A 16,863-nucleotide genomic window follows, 5' to 3' on the forward strand; every position below is an offset into this window, starting at 1 on the left:
TATTCATAGTACACCGTGTTTGAAGGTTATGTGAATCGTACAGCTCCAATGTACCAATCGCAACAGCAGCAAGGCAACATTGTGCACAACCATCAAATTATTATAGAATGATCTGATTTAATCTAGATTATAGAGCATTATAGAGAACCAGACAGTACAATCAACATACAGAGGATTGACATCGCAATCCCTTTCACCTATCCACTTCAACATAACCACCACCATCGTCTAATCCACCTGCATCTCCTCCATCTATCCCGAATCCAAGTGTTCCACCCACTACTTCGCCTATGAACCTCCTATACCCATCTTCATCCTCACTTTCCAATATCGCCGAATGGACGACATTCACCCTAGTCTCAGCGTCCTCGTCTTCGCCCGCGTCATCGTTCCCACGATCATATCCGACTTTGTTGCTCTGTCGTCGCAGCGAAGATGGTGTGGGTGGAAGGCCATGACCTGCTTGGATCTTGACCCCAGAGAGAGATGATAGGAACGGATGTCGATATGAGTTGGGAGGTGAAGATGATATAGACGTCGCAGGCGTGAAGGGGGAAGCTGAACCGGATGTCGAAGTAGATGACGATGACGATGACCGTGATGAAGAGAATCGATATTCGGAATCGGGTGTGATTGGCGGAGAGAGCAAACCATACTTGATCTCGGGAGCGTGCGGCTCGTCCTCTCCCAAAATCTTCTCTTCACCACTAATCCGCTCTTCGCTCGCCAATCTATCACCAGCAGGAGCTTTCCCCGTCGCACAGACAGCCCTCCTTTGATCCTCCCAATGTCTCTTTAGCCCTCTTACATCCCTCCTAGTCAGATGATCTATCCCTACGACTCTGATCTCCTTCAACGCCGTCACTTTCCCTTTCCCGACATTCACCACTCTCATATCCCACAAAACCTCAAAGGGGATCTGATCCAATCTCGAGAGATCTAATCTCTTTATCGAACCCGGTAATTCTCTCAAGAAAGTCCGGAGCGATCCCTCCGATAAAGCAGGACACGAAGCGAGTGAGATCTGTTGTAATTTCCCTCCGAAAGTCGATGGCGCAGGTAACGATGTGATGCTGGTGAAACCTAGATCCACCTCTTGAAGGTTCTTCATCATCAGCTGTGAGAAGATGATCTCTACGCCGATGTTCCCGCTGAGAGCACTCCCTCTCAAGTCGAGTTTCTCGATCCCGTCTCCAACCTTTCGCAGCACTTCCTCTAGGTCTGCTGAAGGTAGATATGGCGCTGAGAAAGGCAGACTTAAGGATCTGAGTTGGTTCGAAGGGATCTGGGAAATCATAGATGAGATGATGGCGGATGGACTATTTGATGAACAAGACGAATGTTGAATGAGCGGATACGGGAATAGGTGGAGATGTAAGTTTCGAACAGCAGGTAAAAGTCGGACCATCAATTTCGGCAGGGGATGGGGTGGCAACGATGTGAGTGTCAAAGTCCGATGAAGACTGTTGGACAGGGCCACTTGGCCGAACCGTGAGGAGACCAGACGTAGGGCTAGGAGGTCTTCGAGGTCGAGCCATGAGAAAATCGATAGCAGGATCTCATCAGGGAGGTTCGAGATGGGCGAGCTGCCATCGAGAGGTGGCAAAGGTCGATATGTTCTGCGATGATGAACATGATACGGTGAGAGGGCTGTCGGGAAGTCATATCGGTCCTTGGGAAGCGCGGAGGGTAAGAGGGACAGATGGGAGTGATGTGTGAGGATGTGAGTTGGCGGCAGCAGTGTGATGTCCATCTTGAGGACCGAATATCAGAGGTGCAGTCGACCTAGGGAGGAAAGCCGTTGATTTTATTGGACTTGACCAACTTCGTTTTCGGCCTGAGACACTCCTGAGCTGGCGGATGGGTACTGACTCTCTTTAAGAGCTGGTGGTATATAGTCGAGGCAACGATGTCGAACAAGTTGCACATGTCGAAGATCATCCCCCACAGGAATGTCATGGTTGATGATCCCCCTTTGTTGTTGTTGGGTTGGAATGTGTACGTCATCATATTTATTCCCGCAAGCGGACATCACCGTCCGGAAACGGAATTGGATTTGCCACCGACTCTTCCCTACTGCTACCGTCAACTTACCGTCAGCCATGTCATTCTTTGCCCAGGCTGACATCTATAAAGTGCATACGTTGGAGACAAATACTGGGAGTTACTACTGATACTGCTACTGCCCATGCCACTACGACCACTACTGCTGCTACTGCTATGGATTCCGGTTCGTATGTTATGCTGCAAGTCGTCGAGGAGACATGAAAATCGTGTATAGTGGACATGACGAGAGGGCGTGAAGGGAGAAATGCAGTGGGAAGGTCCGATTTAGAGGATAGCCACCGAAAGGACAAGACGAGGTTTTGCGCCTGAAGAAGCGAGGCTAGAGTGAGGTGGATAAGCTGGTCTATTTGAGGTTCCTGTCCGGTCGGATCCACATGCTTGGGTCGTGTGATGAGGTGATGGTCATCTAGGCAATCACACAACATCCAAATTTCTTTTCTTCCTTCTCCGATCTTCTCTTTCCTCCATAGGCTTCCCTGTGTCCCCCAGCATCGTAAGCTGGACCGACGCCGCCATGACCTTGGTCCCGGGTCAGTACAGCAGCTCGAGTAGCCGCTTCGAAGACTGCATCAACACCTTGGTTCAGAAGGGCGGAGGTTTCGAAGTAGCCTCGAGCACCGATAGACTGCGCCATGCGTTGGCCCTAGTAGCAAGATATTAGATCAGCACAAATCCAGTGCAGGAAGGTTAGACAGGATCGATTCGGCATCAGTAGACTCTACTTACTGTCTCTTTGTCTGTGAATCGATCGGGGCTGAACGTTCCATTCGAAATGGCCTTGTCTCTCAAATCTGTCTTACATGCTACCAGAATCACTGGGATTGCTCTCCCGCATATAGACCGGACCTCTTCGATCCACTACATACAAGAACATAACATGAGCGTAGTCTTTATAACAGTCCTGCTGCGGTTGCGACTCACTTTCTGGGAAACGTTCTCCAGAGAATCAGGAGTGTCGACGGAGAAAGCAATGAGGATAACGTGGGCTTTTGAGTAAGAGAGTGGGCGTAGTCGTTCATATTCTTCTTGTCCTCTGCAGTGTTGCGTGAGAACTTATCCTGTATGCAAACGTCCAAGCCTGACCGACAGCTTAAAACTCACGCTGTGTCCCAGAGAGCTAGTTGCACTGGTTTGCCATCCAGCTCAATTTCCGTCACGTAGTTATCGAACACTGTTGGTTCCTGTAGTTGTTACGCGGTCAGCTGCATTGTTCCTCGATTGAAGAGGCGGTTTATAGCTCACATAGCTTTCTGGGAAATGCCCAACCGCAAACACGTTCAACAAACTGGTTTTTCCTGCAGCACCATCTCCAACGATAACCAACTTCCGTCGAATCTGAGATCCAAGCGGAGATTCTCTCGTCAGCTTACTTCGCAAAGTTCTCTACTCATGATTCAGGAGGCAAAGCTTACCGCTCGGTTATTCGGACTAACAGACATATCTTCTCGAGTGGGGGATGTTCCGGTGGTATCGACGATACGGGGTTTGACGTGAGAGTCGGAAAGATTTTGAGCACCTCTTTAGTGGTCCTTCACTGTGAGATTTTTCCGTAGCGGGGCGATGCAAGACAGAGAGAAAGAAAGAAAGAAAGGGATGATACGTGAAAGGATACTTGGAATAGCGAAGGCCGTCAGGAAAAGCTGTGATGATTGCGCCTTGGTTTGGATGTATGACTAGAACCACCTTTAGGTCTGTGTGGATTTCGTAGCTGGAGGGAAGATAGAATGTCTATCGACCGGAACGGATTGCTTTTCGGCTCGTCGATGGGATCTGAAACAGAAAGAGTACAAAGATGTCATCAGCATTCGGCACAGCTGGACTATGCCAGGATCCGCAGAGATAAGGGCTCGGATTGCATCAAAGGGCAACATGGAGCATGGTGTGACTGGTTGGTGATCTAGGCTCACAACGAGGAGGAGGTTCCAATGTGTTGAAGTGCGTGTAAGGTCATGAACCGAAGGACTGAGATTGCAGAAAGGATACAGATACTATACAGCAATTGAACTCACCTTCAACCTCGTATTATCGAGCAATTGTATTTCCCTCCTATATCCTTCGAGCTATGATCTCGGCGTCTGATGGTTCCGTCGAGCCAGGTCTACCTTGAGTGTATGAAATGCCGATGGAAAGATTGTTGATGTGCAGGGCTTCGTGTTGGTCGTTCTATAGCAAGAAGAAGCAGAAGGGGAAAGGAAGATATCGTGCCACCTGTTCGTAATCTTCAAGTCGAGCCGATCCAGTAGCCGGGTAGAGTGCGTCGTAATCCGGAAGACGAAGAGGTAACGGTGATGACACAAGTCTGTCTGTGATCGAATAGACTTGATTCGTGGTTCTAATCTATCGGTTTGGGTACGGTATAACGATATGTGAAAGCGAATAGTCGGGCAAATGAACGAGAGGACTACGGAACGGATACAGAGTGGAGGTTTAGGTTTGAGATTGCGTTCCTCCTATTTTACCACGCTACGTCTTTGATTTTGTTGCAAATATAAAAAAGACGAGAGCAGGTTTATACACATTGATCCTTCATATCCGCTTGGTCGTGAGATGTCTTTTGAAGATGATCGTAGCACGTGTGAGAGGGAAGAACGAGGTTGAAAAAGCTGTGGTGCTGCGAACGGTGTTTGTTGTAGTTGTAAAGCGGAAGGATCAATCGGCCATTCCATTATATATCTCGCTGCATTTCTCCTTTCCTTCGGGTGACATGCCAAGACATATCCTTAAAAATCAACCACGAGTAAAGCATGCATCCTTCGGTCAACTGCCTCAACACGGGCGGTGCAGCGGTCCCAGATTGCCTGCGTGATACTCATGGCGGCAACAGATGAAAAGTTCCCATACATCGAATCATGCTTGGTTGTCGTGCCTAGATAGACCCTTCCCACGTGACCCCCTAAACCACCTAGGCAGCTTATCGCCGACGCCACAAGCTGGATCGGACTTAAGCCCTCAAAGCACCGTAATTCGCCGACCCACTTTTGTCACTTTCGCCTTTTGCTGGACGACGCTGCTACTGCTGCTGCTGTTGCCTGCGGTCGCAACGCAAAGTCTCCAAAAGTGTTGAATCGATTGCCTGCTGCTCTTTCTCCTCCTTCGTCCTTCAAGTCTCTTCTCATTAAAAAAAAACATCTCAAGCCCCGGTGCATTTTCGCCCCTCACCCCAAATCGAAGAACAACATCAAAATGGCTGAGACTCGAGGTGGATTCGGACGTGGTCGTGGTGGTGCCGGTGGTCGAGGACGAAGGGGTCCCCGACGAGGCGGTAAGAAGGAGGAGGAGAAGGAGTGGTGAGTGTTTACAGAGGCATCAGTGCTGGCGAGTGGAGTAAATCAATTGGTGGATTGCATGGAGAATCAAATGCTGGACAAGCAATATGGGAACGGGGAATGACGGTCGAAAGGCAGATTTGGATGGAGAGGAAGGGGGACTCCACTGATCATGACATGTGTCGCTACTTGTAGGGTCCCCGTTACCAAGCTCGGTCGATTGGTGAAGGACGGCAAGATCAAGTCCATGGAGGAGATCTACCTCTTCTCTCTCCCTATCAAGGAGTTCCAGATCATCGACCTTTTCCTCCCCGCCCTCAAGGACGAGGTTATGTCCATCGCTCCCGTCCAGAAGCAGACTTCTGCCGGTCAGAGGACCAGGTTCAAGGCTTTCGTTGCCGTCGGTGACTTCGACGGGTGAGTGCGGTTCTGTTACTCGCAAGCTGTCTTTAGAAGTATGGGGAGCAATATTGACGAAATAACCTGTCTTTCCTTCTCTCACTTCACCTGCATCGCTTCATTTCTCATACGTTTCAAATCGTCTATTTCGACTCGTCACTCCTCGTCCACCCTCACAGACACGTCGGTCTCGGTGTCAAGTGTGCCAAGGAAGTCGCTACCGCCATCCGAGGTGCCATCATCGTCGCCAAGCTCTCTATCGTCCCTGTTCGACGAGGTTACTGGGGCTCTCACATCGCTGAGCCTCACACTGTCCCTTGCAAGGTTTCCGGCAAGAGCGGTTCCGTCATGTGTCGATTGATCCCTGCTCGTGAGTCCGGCACAAGAGTCGTCGGAGAGCCACACAGACTGATGACTGAGCTTTTAGCCCGAGGTACCGGTATCGTCGCTGCCCCCGCTTCCAAGCGAATGCTCCAGATGGCTGGTATCCAGGACTGTTACAGTGAGTGTTCATTTGCTGTTTGTATGCAACAAGACCTTAGCAGCTGATCATTTTCGTTTATTTAGCCCAATCTAAGGGTTCCACCGCTACCCAGGGTAACTTCTTGAAGGCCACCATGGCTGCTCTCTCCAAGACCTACCAGTTCCAGTCTCCCGACCTCTGGCAAGTCATCCCCGCCGGTCAAACCCCTTACGACGAGTACTCTTCCCACCTCCAGATCGCTGCCAAGAAGGCCGCCAACTACTAAATCTGAGAGTGTCACGAGGACGTTGGATTTGGTCAGGACGGCTGTTTGTACTTGGGATGCGATGATTTTTCTATCCTGTTATTGGTGAACGCGAGGTGACAGGTGTCTACCCTTTGTTTCTCACCATATCTTGCCATGACAAGATCGATGACTCAATGACTTGTCCTGACACGCGGACGGCCCATAAGGGAACATACTGAACGCTTGATTCCGCGTCACGCATTGTATCGTCGCGCAATGCTGGAAGAGACCAGGTGTTGTGAGCAATCGCATGATGTATGGCGAGGTCTGATTCGTATGCACTCAGATCTCATCGAAGCGGAATCGCATTCTCCCAGAACTGGCAGGGCCAGCATAAGATCAAGTTCGGATCCGACACTCTCGGTGACGACACGACTTTGTGCGTTCGTCTGCGTCGAACGTCCTTAATTACCGAGCTGTACATGAATGTTTCTGAATGTGAATGAATTTTGTCTTCACCTCTCCCCATACATCACTCCTCGGCGTGTCTCGGTGCTTCCAGTCGTGGACTCCCTTGAACCTCCTCGAAGGTGGTGCAACAACCACCCGACATGACGACCTCGACTCTCCCGTCCGCGGTCCCTTCACCAGCCTTGTACCCTACACTCCTCCCCCTTCTCCTGACTCAAATCTCACACTCATCAGCCAATGCTGCACTCCTTCCAATCCTCCAAACGACTCTCCACATCCTTAGCTCTATCCGCCTAAGCCCCGCCTCGTCCACGCCCATCCCCGGTTCCAGGTCCACCATCCCTCTCCAAGCTTTGGTCGATCTCTCCTCATCCCATCCCTCACTGATCAAAGCTCCTCTCCTGATCGATGCAATACTCGCCTATCCGCTTTATACCTCCACGGCCATCAACGAGATCCTCTATAAAGTGTTCGAACAGTATCCTGACTTGATGGAGATCTTCCGTATCGATGTCCTCCCCTCACTCTTGATTCGATTGAAGTCGGAATCCAACAATGTCACCCAGATTGAGATCTCCGCGAGAATACTTCTTTCGATGATCAGAGCACATGAAGAACTGGTAGATCTCGTACTAGAAGACTCGAAGGACCTCCTTCGAGCTCTCACAATAGCTTATTCTATCCTCGACACGACAGGAGCCAAAAAAGGACTGGCCAAGTCAGAACAGCAACGGATCATAGGGATCAAATCGGATATTATTATGATATGTCAGGAACTGATCAGCAGAGTAGGAGGTCAAGGTGCGAGTAGTGAAGCGATGTTGAGATTTATGGGTGAGGTGGAGGGCGGACAGGCTGGAAGGGGACTGAGAAGTGATTGGGAAAGTGTGTTCGGATCAGATGCCCGTGGTTTGGACGCTGAGGTAAAGAACGGATTGGAGATGAGGAGGGATGAAGAGGCGAAACAAGATTTAGTGCGTTGAACCAGTCATTTCTTTTATCTATCGTCTGCGACAAAGATAGCGGTACTGATGTTCGGATCAAACCTGCAGCGAGTCCGATCCATTCTTCCACTATTTCCAACTTTGCCACCCCATCTGCTGCTCTCTGCTCTCTCCCACTCCCATTTCGCCTCTCTGCCATCTGGCTCTCGAGCCACTCCTTCCGAACAAGCTGCTCCGCTTCTAGAAGCCATCCTCAACGGTGGTGACTCCTTACCTGATGATTTGAACGAACTCAAGGTAGCTGTACGTAACATGGCTGGCGACGAACCGGCAGCTGTCGAGCAGAGGTATGGGGAGACCGATATAAAGAATTCGACGTATGACCGGGAAGAAAGGAAGAAGGTTGATCGCAAGAACATCTGGAATGACGAAGAGCTTGACCTGGGTAGATTGAAGTTGAAAGACGACGATTCGTAGGTGTTCCCTCCCATGTTCTCGTTACTGTTATAGTGCTGATCGCGGTCAATCCGCTCAGTGCCTTGCCAACACTGTCAACGGCGATTCCGGATCATCTGCGCGCATCTATCATGCGTCTCGTAGAGTCACAAGCTCTGGAGGAAGATGAGCGAAGAAGGGCTCTGAAAGAGGCGAACCTGCTGGATGATGACGATGATGATCTGCTGGGTGCAGACGATGATGATGCCGGTGTGAAAGGATTGAAAGTCGGTGACGGAGATAGTGAGGATGGAGACGAGTTGGGTGAGGAAGATGGTGTCAAGGTGAGTGATTTCAAGACCATCGCAGGACCGTCACACATCAAACAATCTACAAAAATAAACTTGTAATGACACACGTTACTGTCAACTCATAGATCTCGCGCCAAGCTACAAGCGCTGGACAATCCAGATCTTCCCGTCCATCAGATAGACAACGACTTGATCTGCTTCGTTCAACATATATTGCCAATCCGAAAATATTCGAGAGAGACGGCGTGACGAGACGATCGGAAGAAAGGAAGAAGTTGCGATCGGCGACAGGATGGGACGATGGTCAGATCGAAGGATGGAAAATCATGTTGGATAGAGACGTAAGTGAAGGGAAAGGGTTCGAATTCCCATAGTTCGAAGTAAGGAAGCTCATCCTGGAATTTGGTATATCTCAGCCACACAAAGAAGCCATACTTGCTGCTCATGGTGAAAGAGCGAGTGGAGCAAACAAGATCACGACCAGTGAAAAAGAGGCGTCAGGATCAAGGTCTGCCTCCGGATCAGCACGAGGCGGTAAAAGAGGAGGTGGCAGAGGTGGGGGAGGTAGAGGTGGTGCTCGGGGCGGAGGAAACGGGGGTAGAGGAGGAGGAAGCGGCGGGAAGGAGAGTAAATCATCCCGAGGGCACTCGAACGCTGCTAGGACAAGAGGGCATGATCGTAAGATGAGAGGAATGGGGGCTGTCTAACAATTTCTCCCATCTCATGCGTGGTGCATTGATCGTATATTTTGCATTATGACTCAAAGCTAGTTCAAACACCCATGCATTTCCTTTCCGGTACACTTTTGGTGTCGGGGACCCTCTAAGGTGATATGCGTTTAGGCGGTGATATAGCCCCATACTAACTTCCCGTCTACTATCACCGCCTTGACCTTGACTTCTAACATCTCGTCCTCCGGTACTGTAAGCAGATCATCGTCCCAGATGACCGCGTCAAACCTCTTTCCAATGGTTAAGGATCCGGTGATGTTTTCAGAGAAAGATGCGTAAGCGGCTACCAGAAACATGTCAGCCTGAAAGCTCTTTATCTGCTTTGAATGAAGTCTCGCTCTCGTAAAACCACTGACCATCAACGGTCATACCTCTCAAAGCTTCTTCGCGAGTCAACTTCTCAGCGGAATACCAACCTCCTGGACCATGTGGCGATTTCCCATCTTCACTTCGGCGTGTAACTGCGGCGTAGAAACCTTTGAGAGGATCGATCGACTCCACTGGGAAGTCGGATCCTAGAGCTATTCGACCACCATGACTATTGATGAGATAGTCAGCAGAGAAGCAGAAGCGGGCACGCGGACACAGTCACCACTGACTTGAGATATGTTCGCCAAGCGTAGGCACCCTTTATCCGCTCTGGACCGATACGATCTTCGGCATACCACATCTGCTCTGCCGTGGTCAGTCAAGATCTCTATGACGGAAACAGCAAAACCCACGTCGCTTGTTGCATGAGTAGGCTGGTAGCTTCCAATGACTGCAAAACAATCGTTTGTCAATCCTGGCTTATGGTAAGTAGAGTGAGCCGGTGAAGGACGAACTCACCACCCATCTTGGCTGCTCGTGCGATATCCTCCGGTCGAAGGATTTGGGCATGCTCCAACCTGAATCGAGCGGCACGTCCTCGCTCAGGATCTGAGGCGAAAGCAGATTCAATAGCGTCCAGAACTGTCTTCGCTGCTCGATCACCGATGGTATGTACGTTCTATTCTCGAGGTTAGACTTCCAATATCGCAAGCTGGCAGTGCAGATGCGATGCTTACGACTTGCCATCCCTACGTGTATGTTCGATGAGCTACAGAGCGACATGGGTTCTTCAGAAGAACGTACCGCTTCATACCACTTCTTTATCAACGGCTCCCAGACTTCTTCTTTCTTCAGCATCAAACCGTTCCATCCCGGTTTATCGGAGTAGTCATCGATCAGAGCAGCACCTCGCGAACCTAAAGCTCCATCTCCAAACATTTTTACCGATCGAAGAGTATAGTGGCCATCTGAGGATTCCATCATCCATCAGTTCAACTCGGTGAGATGTAGCAGGGCTACAACTGCTCACCTGGATCATCAAAGCGCTTAATCTTGTGTCCGCAGAAGTCCTCTTCTCGACCGCAAGCCAGCTGATGGTAATCAAGGGTCGTCAAGGACATTGTACGCTCTTCAAGGAATGTCGAAAGATCGTACCATCGAGTAAAAGCGGATAGGCAATTTCCTCTCCTTAGCCATCCTGAAAGTGAATCGTCAGCTACAACAATTCGCAGTGCCAGGGCGTAGAGTTGCTCACTTTCTGTAGAACAGCTGATCTTCCAAGAATCCTTGCGCATCATGTACTCCAGTCATGCCTTTACTTAACGCGTCTTGCACCATAATCTGAAGATACCGTTCCCGGTCTGTGTCCGTCCATGGGGGGCGACTAGCTTTCAGCAGATCTATAGCATTGTCGATCTAGAGCCGCAAGCGTAGGGGTAAGCTGCCAATGTTGAGATCCGTCATCAAGGATAAGACAGAACGCACAAAGACACCGGTAGGCTTTCCAAGCGAATCTCGAACGACCTGTCCACCATCCACATCCGGTATATCCCCAAGCATGTCAAGGACCGCCGGAGACACCCACTCAACATGGAAATCTATTCTGGAAAGACTGATAGGCAGATCTTTCAGTAAAGCGGACTTCCCGAACTCAGTCTTTGTACGGACGGAATGACAGTCAGCTTCAGTAGTATCGGTAAGGGAGATGACCACCACGAACGGCTGTTGGAAATTCCTGCCCTTCAAAGAGGTTCTGATCCCATCCTAATCCTTCTATCCAGGCTCCTGGCTGAGGCGGAGTAGACTTCACGAAGGCTTCTACTCGTTCGATCACCTCTGCAGGCGAGCGACAGCCGTGAAGGGTGAGTTGTTGGGCCTGTCCGTAGATCAATGGATGGCCATGAGAGTCGGTAAGTCCCTAAGTATCAAGAGGTTTGGAAGGCTGTGAGCTGTGTCCAATATACTAGGGTGAATCTTTGCTATGTACAGGTGTCATGGTATGCCCAGCAGGTAGGTAGATCACTTTGAGATCGTGGAGCGGCTTCTGCCTGTTGTCACTTGATATCCACTTTCGTCTGATTTTGCCTACACATGGTACGTCAGCTGAATGTGGCCTCATACTGGCTGTAGAGGATCTACATCAAAGTAGCAGCTGTACTTGGAGGGTCGGAGCTGTGACACTCACCCAAGCTTCCAGTATCCACCACCTCCTTCCCATCGACCACGACACATTCCACTCTACCCACACCTCCTTCTACAGGCACCGTATACGCTTTCTGACCTTCTTTTGAGCATATAGCATATATTTCAGGCAGCTTCGTCCCTTCTACAGAGTAGAGAGATGGTGCTTTAGACTTGAAGGTCTGTTTCTGAGCATAAACAACGAAGAAAGCTAAAATGACAAGGGCAAGTGATAGATGTAGTGGCCGAGTAGGATGACCTCGACGAGGGGGTGGTGGTGCTCGCTGATAAGGAGTGATTGGGTCCCCAGCAGGCTTCACGGTTCGCTTGCGCAAAGGTGGATCAGACATTGTCAGGTTGCGACCGAATGGAATGTAAAGATCTAGGAGATGATGTTCAACTATATAAATGACTTCGAGTCGCGGTGAGGTGGTCAACCTCCATCGTCTGTTTTCCCACGGATGTCACAGAGATATATCCAAGTCTTATGCTGGATCTTGTGTCGATGGTCCGTTGCAAGCGTACAGTATAGCCGTGACATGCTGCTAACAGGCAACACCATACCAATGTCCATCTAGACTCTTTGCAATCGAGGGAGCGAGATATGACACAAGACGCTCCGTCAGACCTATGCGTCACTCTCCTCTCCAGCGTGGTGCAGATTGACCTCAGCTTACCTAACACCGCTGTTCCCTGCTTCGGCAACTGCACCATAGCCGTTACTACTCTGCGCATTAATGTCGACTTTTCCCGGGATGAACGCAACGATGATCGTAGTCGGGAGCACCATGACCGTGATGACGATCCAGGGTACCTGACGACCGAATGAACCGGCTGGGAACTGGGTCGAAAAGGCAGAATATCAAACTGAACCGAAAGTCACGACTGAGTCCTTCTCCGCCTTGCAAAAGATACCCCGCTGCTCTTGGTCCGATTGCTCTAGCCAAAGCCGGGAATGATACTTATCAGTAAGACACCTTCAGATGATGATCACGGAGGAGTGACTTACCCCTGCAACCAGTGTATCGGCCACTTCAGTTGCCCGCAGCTGAGGAGAGTCGTCGAAGCAAGCTCCCAAGTACTGATCACAGATGCTGCAGGACGATCATTAGCGCTTATCTCCCACAGCCACTCAAGAACTCACGGCCATGGATATGCATGCAGAGTCTTCACCGATATTTGGAAAGCCAACATCCCGTATGCCGTACGTCTGCCTTTTGTCGCTGCCAGTTGAGTCAGGGGGATCATCAAAGCATCGACAGGCAGCATAGCGGTTGTTATGAGTAAACCTTGTTTGGTCTCCAAGGGGTTTTGTAGCATAGGCATGATGAAGGGTGCAGTGACGACGTAGACCATCTTGCCAAAGACCATATCCGACCGATCATCTCCATCTAGAACAACAGTAGCAAAGTCAGTCATACAATCGTCTCTGTGCAAAATACGATGCACTGGCCCTTGGCGCCATGCGAATCGAATCAGAACACCTACTGAAAATCCCAATCCGCCATCTCGGACAGGTGTGTAAGTCCAAACCGCGAGAAGAGACTTTCAAAGCCCAAGTTTGTTATAGGTTGAAGCTCATCTCGTCAGTCTCGTTGCGATATCGGTCCACATTCTTTTGTACTTACCGAACTGGTATACTGGGACACCATTAGCGAATCAGCTAGTTTTTGCTTGTGAAGATCTAACCCATCACAGCAGAATATCGAAAGAATCAATTTGTAATTTGGTACCCTTAGACATACAGCTACCGAGTCTTCTTGGTGTTCGTCTGTAGAGTTGATCGATGGCTCTTGCCGCGTCTGTGGTCGATGGAGAACAACGGTCAGAGTCGGTCTGGACAAGTAGGCTGAAAGCACGCCCACTTCTTTCAACATATTGGTACGGGACAAAACAGCCACTATGACCCTGTATGTCTGTCAACACCCTCTCGTCTCGTCCGCAACGATCATCAAGTTATTTTTGTTCACTCACAATGCTGACGTTACCAAACAAGGCAAAGCATAAGGGTATCCCCAAAGAAACTCTACCCCTCCTCCCAGCCATCTGAGCAGTCTAAGGTAAGGATTCGACAGCTCCCCTACGAGCATAGGTCCAAAAGTGTATCCAACCGAGATCAACGGGTCCACGATGGCGAACACCCGCGCACGCTCGGTCTGATCAAAGCTTCAGCGATGATGATCCTGTTGATTATCTGCGCTGAGGTGATGCCGACTATTCCGGCACACTCTCTTATCAGCTTGAAATGATGACTGCAGGAGCATTAGTCCATCGCAAGACTCACATGACGCTCTCCAGAAGATCCACCATCCAACCTTTCTACTGAATCCCGCCATGGCTGTGCAGAAAATTGGAATCGTGAAGCCCTAGTCAAACATGAATTTCTCCCAAATTTGTTAGACAGCCGTGCCCACAGATGGGCAAGGCCGCTTCGACGATTACAACGCTCCCTTCTGCGATACCAGCATACAAACCGATCTTGTCTTTTGGTGTGTCGATTGAAGTGAGGAATTCTGTGACAAATGGGAAGATGTAGCTCCAGGTCGTTGCTTCGGCAACAGTTATGAGACAGAGTGGTATCAGTTGAGTCCATGATATAGGAGCTGTATCGGGAGAGGGAGGCTTTATCATCACTGACGTTGAAGTCGTCTCAAAGCAGTCTTCAATAGCACGTGAAAGTAAGATGCATGATACTTCACAAGAGACTATCGTTAGTCAATGGGCTTCTCCTTTTATTCTACTCTCAAACATCAAAGGAAGACAAAAGGGATTGCGAGAACATGTCAATGTAATGAGTGTTTGCTACAGGTACTTCTTCGCGAAGTGAAAGGATCGAAGTGTGATCGTTGACTGAAAAGATGTCAAGTGGCTAGCTGGTGAATTATCACTGGGGTGATTCGCAAGGTCGTAGTATCATTGGACGGGCGGAGCTAACGGTTCCGTACCAGGCATGTCTGCTAAAGTCGGTTTGAAGAACATAGTCGTGATGTACTGTTGCACCAAATATAGACACGTTAGTGAACGTATTCACGCCTAGGGCACGGTCACCGGACCACGCCTCTCACCTTTTTCCTGTATCTCGTCGTTGTACCCACTCCCAGAGTGCCATTTCTAATAGCACTCGCTGTCAAGTGGTTCAACACCACATGATTCGGAACCGCCAAAATTGAATTATCGTCCAAACCAGCTGGAGGAACACCCTGCCATCCGGTCTGTTGAGCGGCTGCCGGATCATGAGAGTCCCATAATCGTTTGCTATCGTTATTAACGATCACTTTGTCGAGGATTCGAGGTAGAGTTGGCGGGGACGGAACGGCAGGAAGGTAAGGCACGGATTTGAGGAAGAGGTTGTACTCCTCTTGCGTAAAATGAGACGGTAGTTCTTCGATGTATTGGTATAGAGTGAGAGCAGGGGGAATGGTATTGGTCCATTGGGACTCATCATCTGAGAAGAATGTGTAATCGTTAGCGTTGACTAACACATGATCCGGGTCTTTCGACTCCACTCCTATTTATTGGGACACTCACCTTCCTCCTCTTTGACTGCGGGCTTAGAGTCCATAGCCCACTCCGCTTTGAGCTCCTCTTCTGTCTTGGCGGCTTCCACTTCGATCCAGTTCACCAGTGTTCCGTCGTCGTCTGTTGCCGTTGAGATCTGCTTTGAACATCGCCAGCTGTCATCAACGATAAATTTGAGTCTGTACTGTCCTGGCGGTAGTCTGAGAATCGTGTTGAAGTCGTGCGTGCTATATTATGGTCAAGTCAGGCAAACGAACAAGGCTTTGCGCTGATTGAGAACTTACCTTCTGTGCAGCTTGATCCTCCCCTTCCAATTGTCTGCAAAGTTACCAGTTACGTAGACCACCTTTCCACCACCATTCCACTGGATGGGGACATTGACCATCCCATCGTTCGGCTCCTCCTGAACCTGCGGGTGTTCACCCTCAAGATTCGGAGGTAGGGGTGGTGGTGTTGGCGCAGCAGTAGGAGGTGGGGTCACTCCGGCCACCAGCGTCTTCTTCATGCCCTCGGAGCCATACTTCATGTCTTTCCCAGGTATAGGGATTGGTATTGCTCTGGTGGGGATCTGTTGTGTTTGAGTGATCGCGTTTTGTTCTGCTGTGGAGGGAAAATAGGGGTTGTTGGTCTGTGTTGACACGTTGGTACTGGGCATTGAGACTGGTGCAGAACGACTACCTGCTCCTGGCACGGATTGGTCCAACCTTGACATGGCACCAAGATGGTTGGCGTTCGCCAATGGCGAGCCTGTCCTTCCTCCTAAAACACCATGCCATTTCTTCGTCGGCGTTCCCAGCGCAGGTACTCCCGTCGTCGTGCTTGCTGAGGAGGAGGAAGGCACTCCACTCGACGATCCATGCTTGACATGACCGGCCGCAGGCGTTGAAGGAGCGAGATGGTGGGATGTGTGTGTATGCGTCGTCGGGACAGGTGCGGCAGGTGTCAAAGCAGCTGGTGTGAAAGACAGCTTATTCAAGTCGGGCAACTCCAGCGATTTACGTCTGCGTGGTGAGCCTGATCGATTGTGCGTGCTTCCAGATGGTGAAGTAGGGTTGGACGACTGCGGGGAGATGTGAGGTCTCGGCATAGGCAGTCTGAGACTTGGATGATGTCGATGAGGATGAGCGGTCGTGGGAGATGACTCGTGGGACTGATTGGCGGAAGCTGTTGTTGAAGGTTGCCCAGCGGGTGAGGCATGACCGTGACTGTGATGTCCACCATGCTGGTGGGAGGGTGTGTTACCCATGTTGTGTGATGGCTGAATCAGGTGTGATCCACAAGTATACTGAGTCGCTGAGTTGTCTGCTGTAGATATGTATAGAGAGAGAGAGAGAGAGAGAGGATATGTTCTGGTTCCGGGGGTCCTGCGGTGAGTGAGGGTGAGCGAGGTCCGAGTCTCTATTGATACGGGGGTTGGGTGTGTTTATTACCGCTTCGGGTAAATTCACATACCACCCCCCTCTCAACCCCGCATTTCTCATTCTATTGAGAAACGCGTACCTATCTATTCAATCAATCAT

General features: G+C 50.1%; 7 protein-coding genes across 7 annotated transcripts; 2 read left to right on the forward strand and 5 right to left on the reverse strand.

Moving 5' to 3' along the window:
• Positions 1-193: 193 nt before the first annotated feature.
• On the reverse strand, positions 194-1,753 carry IAR55_005669 (uncharacterized protein; the record flags this gene model as incomplete). The annotated part of the gene is made up of 1 exon (XM_066948760.1): positions 194-1,753. The coding sequence occupies one exon, from the start codon at positions 1,751-1,753 to the stop codon at positions 194-196; it is 1,560 nt and encodes a 519-aa protein (XP_066800533.1).
• A 720-nt stretch (positions 1,754-2,473) lies between these two features.
• Positions 2,474-3,506, reverse strand: IAR55_005670 (uncharacterized protein; the record flags this gene model as incomplete). Its single annotated transcript, XM_066948761.1, has 6 exons — positions 2,474-2,710; positions 2,794-2,925; positions 2,989-3,100; positions 3,169-3,248; positions 3,310-3,402; positions 3,480-3,506. The coding sequence occupies 6 exons, from the start codon at positions 3,504-3,506 to the stop codon at positions 2,474-2,476; spliced, it is 681 nt and encodes a 226-aa protein (XP_066800534.1).
• Positions 3,507-5,250: 1,744 nt separating this feature from the next.
• IAR55_005671 (40S ribosomal protein uS5) lies at positions 5,251-6,481 on the forward strand (the record flags this gene model as incomplete). The annotated part of the gene is made up of 5 exons (XM_066948762.1): positions 5,251-5,354; positions 5,529-5,750; positions 5,912-6,102; positions 6,160-6,234; positions 6,300-6,481. The coding sequence occupies 5 exons, from the start codon at positions 5,251-5,253 to the stop codon at positions 6,479-6,481; spliced, it is 774 nt and encodes a 257-aa protein (XP_066800535.1).
• Positions 6,482-7,053: 572 nt separating this feature from the next.
• IAR55_005672 (uncharacterized protein) lies at positions 7,054-9,310 on the forward strand (the record flags this gene model as incomplete). The annotated part of the gene is made up of 5 exons (XM_066948763.1): positions 7,054-7,887; positions 7,966-8,330; positions 8,393-8,636; positions 8,729-8,944; positions 9,020-9,310. 5 exons carry the CDS (start codon positions 7,054-7,056, stop codon positions 9,308-9,310), a joined length of 1,950 nt encoding a protein of 649 aa, XP_066800536.1.
• A 131-nt stretch (positions 9,311-9,441) lies between these two features.
• Positions 9,442-12,174, reverse strand: IAR55_005673 (uncharacterized protein; the record flags this gene model as incomplete). Its single annotated transcript, XM_066948764.1, has 14 exons — positions 9,442-9,617; positions 9,691-9,872; positions 9,934-10,004; positions 10,057-10,094; positions 10,163-10,322; positions 10,381-10,392; positions 10,448-10,611; positions 10,674-10,734; positions 10,799-10,841; positions 10,899-11,059; positions 11,129-11,299; positions 11,364-11,561; positions 11,631-11,728; positions 11,829-12,174. The coding sequence occupies 14 exons, from the start codon at positions 12,172-12,174 to the stop codon at positions 9,442-9,444; spliced, it is 1,881 nt and encodes a 626-aa protein (XP_066800537.1).
• A 323-nt stretch (positions 12,175-12,497) lies between these two features.
• On the reverse strand, positions 12,498-14,455 carry IAR55_005674 (uncharacterized protein; the record flags this gene model as incomplete). The annotated part of the gene is made up of 10 exons (XM_066948765.1): positions 12,498-12,665; positions 12,834-12,918; positions 12,969-13,215; positions 13,313-13,369; positions 13,453-13,464; positions 13,521-13,732; positions 13,799-13,904; positions 13,964-14,038; positions 14,109-14,162; positions 14,239-14,455. The coding sequence occupies 10 exons, from the start codon at positions 14,453-14,455 to the stop codon at positions 12,498-12,500; spliced, it is 1,233 nt and encodes a 410-aa protein (XP_066800538.1).
• Positions 14,456-14,737: 282 nt separating this feature from the next.
• IAR55_005675 (uncharacterized protein) lies at positions 14,738-16,589 on the reverse strand (the record flags this gene model as incomplete). The annotated part of the gene is made up of 4 exons (XM_066948766.1): positions 14,738-14,815; positions 14,890-15,269; positions 15,353-15,570; positions 15,628-16,589. The coding sequence occupies 4 exons, from the start codon at positions 16,587-16,589 to the stop codon at positions 14,738-14,740; spliced, it is 1,638 nt and encodes a 545-aa protein (XP_066800539.1).
• Between the last annotated feature and the right edge of the window lie 274 nt (positions 16,590-16,863).

Source organism: Kwoniella newhampshirensis, chromosome 12 (genome assembly GCF_039105145.1).
Source record: "Kwoniella newhampshirensis strain CBS 13917 chromosome 12, whole genome shotgun sequence".
Taxonomy (NCBI): Eukaryota; Fungi; Basidiomycota; class Tremellomycetes; order Tremellales; family Cryptococcaceae; genus Kwoniella; species Kwoniella newhampshirensis.